The sequence below is a fragment of the Vigna unguiculata genome, chromosome 4 (assembly GCF_004118075.2).
Source record: "Vigna unguiculata cultivar IT97K-499-35 chromosome 4, ASM411807v1, whole genome shotgun sequence".
Classification (NCBI taxonomy): Eukaryota; Viridiplantae; Streptophyta; class Magnoliopsida; order Fabales; family Fabaceae; genus Vigna; species Vigna unguiculata.
The window spans coordinates 9713870-9722388 of record NC_040282.1 but is presented as its reverse complement, the minus strand read 5'-3'; the positions used below and the strand labels follow the sequence as shown (position 1 = coordinate 9722388).

Sequence of the window (8519 nt, the reverse complement as noted above, 5' to 3'; positions counted from 1 at the left end):
ATGAAACGCACCTCTGTTCCTGCGCGAAGCCTCGCCTAGGCGAGCTGGGGTCGCCTGAGCGAGATCACGATCTCGTCTGGGCGAACCAGCCTAGCCTGAGCGAGGGTTCGCCCAGTTTTTCTATTTTTACCACTGTTGGTGTCTTGCCTAGGCGAGACTGACTCGCCTGAGCGAGATAACCTCTCGCCTAGGCTAGACTTTCTAGCCTGAGCGAGAGGCACTGCAGTAGTAGTGTTTTAAAAATCTGTTTTCCTTGGTACAAATATATGTTTTAAAGCATCTTTGTGCAATTTAGACTCCGTATGATTGGAATGTTACCATTGATGTATAAAATGATTTAATTGGATGAATGTAAGTATGAAGAGATGAAGTTTGGATGGAATTTCAAGGGAAATTTGAGTAGAAATTGTAGTGTGTGTAAGGATGTAAGGAATCTATAATGGTTGGTATCCTGAAACTCCAATAATCGTTCAAGCTCAGGTAGAGTAGAATGGATTATGTCGTGAGGAGTAGCAGGAGGTCCTCGTCGTCGGACTCGATCAAGTCTTAGACGTGGAAGGGACTTACCCTGGGAACGGTCGGGTGAATACCCCATGTGTCCAGACTCTGCAGAGTCTGGGAACCGTTACAGGTGCAAGCCACCAAGAGCTCTAACGTCACTTACACAATCCAGATATCGAGTCTAGGATTCTTTGATTGAATTGCATGCTATAAATGACATCTTAAGTTGTGAAGTGTGTTGATATTTGTTTTCTTTCAGTTAGCTTACCCTTCCTGTTATGTGTCTGCTTTTGCATATTACCCTTTGCAATGATCACCTACGTTTGGTGGGCGTAGAGCTGAAACCAGATGGAGACGTTTCCTCTTGAGCAGAAGTTGGAGCTTGGCAAGGAGTGCCACTATAGTTAGAGTTTTACTGTATATTTTGAGGTCTTGGGTGTAGTCTAGTATCCCTTATACCCACTCTGACCTGATGTATATGTGTTCATAGATGTATCAGTGTTGGAGGACTGTATGGGATAGGTTTATTCTACGTCTGCATGTTTGCTCCTACTATCTGCTATGTTTAATCATAATCTAATGTTTTGTTTGATAGTATGGAAAACTATTAAATGGGATGTTACATTTTGGTATCAGAGTAGTAGTTCCTTTCGGGTCTGTAGGTGTGAGCTTGCCTAGTTTCTGTTGCGTGTTTCTTATAGTGTTTTGGTACTTTTGTGGCGCTTGTTAGATAAACTGATGACTCTCTCTTTGTTTGGTCAGAGCTATGGCACCTAGACCTCCTCCTCCTCCTATTCCTAACCCGGATAGCTCTCACTTGGTGGGGACTATTGAGGCGATGTTGGCAGCCATGCAGCAGCAGAATGCTAACATGGTGAACCAACACAACTTGGCCTTGCAGCAGATGGAGTCTGCTAGACTCGCAGCAGAGACCACCCAACAGAGGCACTTGGAAGCCTTACATCAGCTAGGAGAGAATCGATCTGCGGCTGGATCTTCCCAAGCTCCACCACCACGAGTGCAAGAGTGGAGTTTGGAGGACTTTCTCAAGCATCATCCTTCCCGCTTTGATGGCAAGACCACTCCAGATGAGGCAGATCAGTGGATGCGAGATATGGAGAGGATTTTTGAGGCCAAAAGATGTCCATCAGAGAGTAGACTGGCCTATTCTGAGTACTTGCTAGCCGGAGAGGCTGTTCATTGGTGATCTAGCATGAAGATGATGTTAGAAGACAGTAGGGAGACCATCACTTGGGAGCTATTCAAGAAGAAGTTCTATGCTGAGTACTTCCCAGACAGTGTGAGGTATGCCAAGGAAGTGGAGTTTTTACAGTTGATGCAAGGAGAGATGTCTGTATCCGAGTATGCAGAAAAGTTCAAGCACTTGGGTAGATTCCACACCTTGAAGATGGCAGAAGACTGGCAGTGTAGGAAGTTTGAGAATGGGTTGAGAGGTGATCTCAAACTCATGGTGGCTCCACTTTCTATAAAGGAGTTCCCCGCTTTAGTAGAAAAAGCAAGAGTAATGGAGAAGCTGAAAGCGGAAGTCGAGGCTCAACAGCGGTCTCAACAGAAGGTGGGAGGACCATCTGGGTCCACGAGCCGACAGGATGATAGGAGGAAACCCTACTCTAGACCTCCGCCTCAGGGGTCCAGGAGATTCTCACCACAGCCACATCAGTCCCCTCAGCACCTTTCTCCCCGACCTCGGTGTTTTCAGTGCGGAGGGCCCCACATGAGGAGCGCTTGTCCTCAGCTTGGTAGTAGGCGAATGTGTTATAAATGTGGCCAGGAGGGTCACATTATCAGGGATTGTCCCACTGGCAGGAGCACAATGCCAAGACTTTCGACACAGTCACAGCCACAGCAGACACGAGGAAGTGCTAGACCTCAGGCAGCTGGCCGAGTATATGCCATGATGGGCACAGAGGCGAACAGAGCAGGTAACCTCGTCTTTGGATCTTGCATGATTGATGGTAGGAGCCTATGTGTACTATACGATTCAGGAGCGACACACTCTTTTGTGTCGGAGTCTATAGTGTTGGAGTTGAGTCTTCCGGCGAAGGAGCTCCAGTATGACCTGGTGGTATCCACGCCAGGCGACTCATGCTATTTCGTGTGTTCTGGGTTCTTGGAAGAGGAACCGCCTGGCGGCACATTCCCGGCCGCCAGGCGATGCAAAGTGTCTTAGTTATTTTCTGGGTTTGCTGATGAGGCGTCTGGCAGGACTGGTTGAACCGCCAGGCGGTGCGGGGTATTTTGACTCGTTTTTGGCTTTTCTGGAATTCTGGGTGAAATCTGATCGGGGCAAAAGGTAGTGGTAATTCTTATGGAGTGGTAATGTTGACCAACAGTAGGTATAACCACCTAATCGAAGGCTTAAATGAATGGAACAGTGAATATGAGTTAGGGTTGAATGTATGTTATCGGAAATCACAAATTGGAATGTGTTACTGTGAATTGGACATAGGAATTGTTGATCAATGAAAGTATAAAATGAATTGTTATGATTGTGCTGGGATTAGATTTGTGTGTAATGGGAATTCATGAAGATGGAAAAATGGTCGGGCATTGGGTGCGGGAAAAATCTGGAAAATACCCAGATGGTAAGGACCGCTTGGCGGCACGGGGGCTAGTCGCCAGGCGCCAGCGCAATGGCAGAGAGGCTGTAGGCGGAAGTGTTGTGCGATGAGGTTGGATTCTGTTCTGTTGGGTTGGGGTCAATAGGTGGAATTTTCGTGATATTTGAGAAGGTTTGATGAGGGAGTCGTGCATGCGTCTCAAGGGGGAGAATTACCTTAGGAGGTAGTGAGATTAAATATTAGGGGCCTTCCTTTATTGTAGGGTAATAGTGGTTCTGAATATTGAAATAGTTGGGTATGAGGGGGTCTAACAATTGACCAATTATTGGGAATTGGAGTCCAAACAATGAAAGAGTGTTGACAACAACTTAGTGGTAAAGAATCTACGAGTGCTAATAGGTTAAGAAAGAAGGAGTCTGATATCATAATTGAATGAGTCCTCTTATCAAGCTAGGGAGTGGGGATTTGGCCTCACCATGGTTAGTAACCATTTAAGTAATAATATAGGGGATTGATCAAATGGAAATGAGGTAAGAAACTGTGTAAAAAAAAATTGAACAGTAAAACCAGTGTGTGTTGTACTGTCATGGCGCCTGGCGGTGGAACCTGGACCGCCAGGCGGTAGCGGGATCACAGAAGGGTTTTGAGGCTTGGTGCACCTGGCGGCAGAGGCAGTCCCGCCAGGCGGTCGCTGTTGCGAGAGAAATTTAAAGGCGCTGTGAGCCTTGCGGTACGCGACACCCGCCAGGCGGTTTGGAAGCTGGCAACGCCTGGCGGCACGTGTCCCCCGCCAGGCGATTAGCACTGTTGCAGCTTTAAACTTTGGTTGTGTATTTGTGATCTACGTGGCATCTAGTGGTGCTTTAAAGGTGGGGTTGCTGGAGTTCCTTGAGTTGTGGCATGGAACGTATCCCTTGAGTTGTGGCTCGGGATAGGGGTTAAGCACGTGGTATTCCTTGAGTTGTGGCTCGGAATAACATCTCTTGAGTTGTGGCTCGGGATGGCGGATGAACACGAGGAACCCTTGAGTTGTGGCTCGGGTTGGCGAGTGTTGCCGGTGTGAGTGTGTTGGTTGTGGCCAGTACGGATAGGTCCAGATAGATTGCCCTCCTCAGTTGTTGGCTGACGAGTTTGGTAGTCTTGGGACGATACGGACTATGTTCGTATAGGGGAATTCTACCTGGCGTTGCGGTGTATGGACCGTAGCATGTTTTCCTGCACGTGCTCTATCGGTTGTGGCCGATAGGTATGGCAGCAAGTCACCTTGAAAGTAATCCTTGGACGATGTAGAACACGAATAAACTGATTGGGAGTCAGATTGCAGGAATAAAAATATAGGGCAATGTGGAAAGTTAAGTTAAGTTAAGTGATGTGATATGTATGCATGTTGATATATATATATATATATATATATATATATATATATATATATATATATATATATATATATATATATGTTTATAGCATTGTATATATGTGATTTATCTGCTAAGCTCACCCTATCTGCGTGTGTGTGGCGATGATCGTGTACGCGGTACACGGAAGCAGATGTTGGTGATGCAGGTGGCTCTAGTGCAGCTTAGTCGCGGAGAGGGGATTGACTTGGGGAACTCTTATGTTTATCTATTTGTTTTTTTGAAAACATTTGTAAACCCTGATGGGTGACTGATAATATTGTGGTTTTGGTTTTGTAATGGACGTTATAAACTTTATCCGCTCATTTAGTAAAGTTTTAAATCTTCCCGTGTTTTGGGAAAATGGGGTATTATTAAACGCGCTGTTTTATTTATTCCATTTATTTATTTATAAATACGTAATATCCTGACGGGATGTTACATTCTTCATCAATTCTCTTGTGTTGAAAGACCTAAGCAAAATAGTGTGGTTGAACGTAAGCATTTGCATATTTTTAACATTGCTCACTCTTTGCTTTTTCAATCTAATGTTCCTATAAATGTTTAGGGTGATTGCATTCGTACATATGTGTTTCTCATGAATAGAACCCTTAGCCTTGGTTTAGGAAATAAGTCACCATATGAAATTCTTTTTGATAAAATCCCTCTATATTCTGACTTTAAAGTTTTCAGTTCCCTTTGTTATGCTTCTACCCTTTTGTCCTCTAGACATAAGTTCAGTCCTAGAGCCACCGTTGTTGTCTTTATAGGGTATCCCATAGGTTACAAGGGTACAAACTGTTGGATATCAAAACTATGAAAACCTTTATGTTTCGAGATGTTAAATTTCATGAGCATATTTTTCCTTTTCAAGAAAATATTGTTTCTACTGCTCTTGACATTTTTAATCCTCTTACTCCTATTTTTCATCCACCTAATCTTAATGATGATACCTATTCTCTGGATCACAACCTGCCTATACCCACCCCTGCATCTCTTAATGATAGTAACCCTCCCTCTCCCTCTCCTACTCCAACCTCTTCTTCAGATTCTGTTCTTCCTATTCGCAGGTCAACTAGGTCTTTTATTCCTCCTACCTACCTTTCAGACTATCATTGTTACAATGTCACTCATAATTCAAAAATCCCCTATCCTATTCAGAATTTTGTTAACTATTCCAAGTTGTCCACTCCCTACACACTACCTTTGTCAAATCTCTGAAAATTATGAGCCTCAAACTTATAAGTAAGCAATTCGTTTTCTGCATTGGCAAAAAGCCTTTGAAGATGAACTTGCTGCTATGGATATGAATAACACTTGGTTTGTCACACACCTTCCTCATGGTAAGAAACCTAAAGTTGCAAATGGCTGTTTAAACTCAAGCTTCACTCTGATGGCACTGTAGCTAAACACAAAGCTAGGTTGGTTGCTCGTGGGTTTACATAGCAGTATGGTACTGATTTTTATGAAACATTTTCTCTAGTTGCAAAAATTACTACTCTGCGCATTCTTTTATCCCTTGCTGCTTCTCACAATTGGAATTTAACTCAACTTGATATTAATAATGCTTTTCTAAATGACAATCTTAATGAAGAGATTTTCATGAATATTCCTCCCGGTTATACTCATAATTTTACCCCTACATCTAATGCCCCTTTGGTTTGTCATCTTCATAAATCCATCTACGGTTTAAAACAAGCTTCACGCAGCTAGTTTCATAAATTTCGTGATACTATTATTTCTTTTGGTTTTTGTCAATCTAAACATGACTATTCTCTTTTTACAAAAGGCCATGATAATACTTTTGTTGCTCTCCTTGTTTATGTTGATGATATTATTCTTGTTGGCCCTAACATGGATTGTATTGATGCTGTTAATATTCAACTGAAAAATAAATTCAAATTAAAAGATCTTGGTGATTTAAAATTCTTTCTTGGCATTGAACTTTCCAAATCAAAAATTGGTATACCTATGTATCAACGCCATTATGTTCTATCTCTGCTTGAAGATTATGGAATGCTTGCTTGTAAATCTTTTATTGTTCCTATGCTTCCCAACTTACATTTACATAATAATTTTGGCACTTCTATTGTTGATCCTGTTATTTATAGACGTCTTATTGGTAGGCTGTTATATCTGACTATTTCTCGTCCAAATATTTCTTATACTATCCATAAATTAAGCCAGTTTGTTTCTAAACCTTGTACTGAACATATGGCAGATGCTAATATTTTATTAAGATATCTCAAGCATACAGCTGGCCAGGTTATTTTGTTTAAATCTGCTTCTGATTGTAATGTTCATGCTTATGTTGATGCTGATTGGGGCTCTTGTATGGACACCCGTCGCTCCATCACTAGATTCTGCATTTTCTTAGGCAATTCTTTAGTCTCATGGAAAGCCAAGAGACAAAAGACTGTTAGTAAATCTTCTGCAGAAGCTGAGTACCGTCCATTAGCTTCTGTATCTATTGAAATTGTTTGGTTATAGAACTTTTTGACTGACTTTCATATTTCCACTCCTCATGTAGTGATCTATTATGACAATCAAGTCACCATTCAAATTACTTCTAATCCTTCCCACCATGAACGCCCTAAGCACCCGAATATTGACCTACACTTTGTTCGTGAACACGTGGAGAAAGGAACTGTCAAGCTTAATCATATACAAAAGCATCACCAACTTACTGATATTTTAACCAAATCTCTACCCAGAACCAGTTTTCTCAACATCTCTCCAAGATGGGCATAGAAAACATTTTTCTCCCATCTTGAGGGCCCTATTAGTTTAACCTTGGTTACATTCTGTTAGTCTTGTTAGGTTTAGTTTATTTGTTTTAGTTAGTCTTTCTCTATAGCTTTTATATACTCTATTTGTGAACACTCTGCTGCATCAATCTGATATACAGTGTTCTTGTTTTTGTGAGAAAAGAGAAGATGGCTCAGGCAAAGGTTTTGCAAAACACCCAAAAATGAAAACGCGCGAAAGACTTCTACTCACAAAATACTATTATAAGAGTATAGCATTTTCAAAATTCATATTAGAATATGCTGACAATTTTAAACATACGGTAAATGTTAATAATTTTTAAAATTCTTTTAATATAATGACATTTTAATATAACTGCCATTAAATAGTTGACGTTAAAAATTAATTTTCCTGGGAATAGAATAATCACCATCTCATCGAGGAGTCTAAGGCCCTGGATAAGGAATTACCAAAGAAAGTTATTGAATCAACTATTTGTTATATATTATACAAGATAGTTTAATTATGTAGACATATTCCACGTGATATTATTTATCCCTTTCTCGTTTAACTTTATAAGCTTTTGTTTTACAATGATTTTTTATAGTTTTGGAACAAAAATGTTTATGTCTTGGTGATTTTGTAGTAATTTATCATAATATATATACTGTAATGGAAATTAATCCATTCTCAATGTATTGTCTATTGTCTATTGGTTTTAAGCGAAAAAATTGAGTTCTTAACCATGGGTAGCAATTTACATTTTTTTAACTCATAATTAAGATTTTATATGCAATTAAATAAATATTTGTAAAATATTATAAATATCAGGATTTAAACTTATGATGATTATACTTGTATAGATAATTTGATCATCTATTATACATATACATATACGTATAGAACATATTTTATCATTTTTATGAATTGTTATAATATAAATTTTATGTAAAGAACAAAATTTGCGAAAATAACTTCAACTAACACAATTAATTAAAAAGAGAGAGAAGGGGTAGAAAATTGATGAAATTCATTAAAATACAAATTATTATATTAATAATCATATTCTGCTGAAGTTTTGAGTGAATTTGTGTCACCAAATGCTCGAGATAATGATTCTTAGAAATATGTATGTATGAAGAGTGGAGACTTATACCGGTACTTTAATTTGATAATGTATATATGTTTTACACGTATTTATGTTTGACACATATTCGTATTCAATATTTTAGGATACTTCATAAGTATCGAATTTATAAAGTTGTAATAGACTATGAGAAAATATTTGTATAAT

General features: G+C 39.9%; 2 protein-coding genes across 2 annotated transcripts; both read left to right on the top strand.

Annotated features, from left to right (window-relative positions):
• The first annotated feature begins 1714 nt into the window (after positions 1-1714).
• Positions 1715-2692, top strand: LOC114180473. The gene has a single exon (XM_028066788.1). The coding sequence runs from the start codon at positions 1715-1717 to the stop codon at positions 2690-2692; it is 978 nt and encodes a 325-aa protein (XP_027922589.1).
• A 3639-nt stretch (positions 2693-6331) lies between these two features.
• Positions 6332-6967, top strand: LOC114180472 (uncharacterized mitochondrial protein AtMg00810-like). The gene has a single exon (XM_028066787.1). The coding sequence runs from the start codon at positions 6332-6334 to the stop codon at positions 6965-6967; it is 636 nt and encodes a 211-aa protein (XP_027922588.1).
• Positions 6968-8519: the final 1552 nt, after the last annotated feature.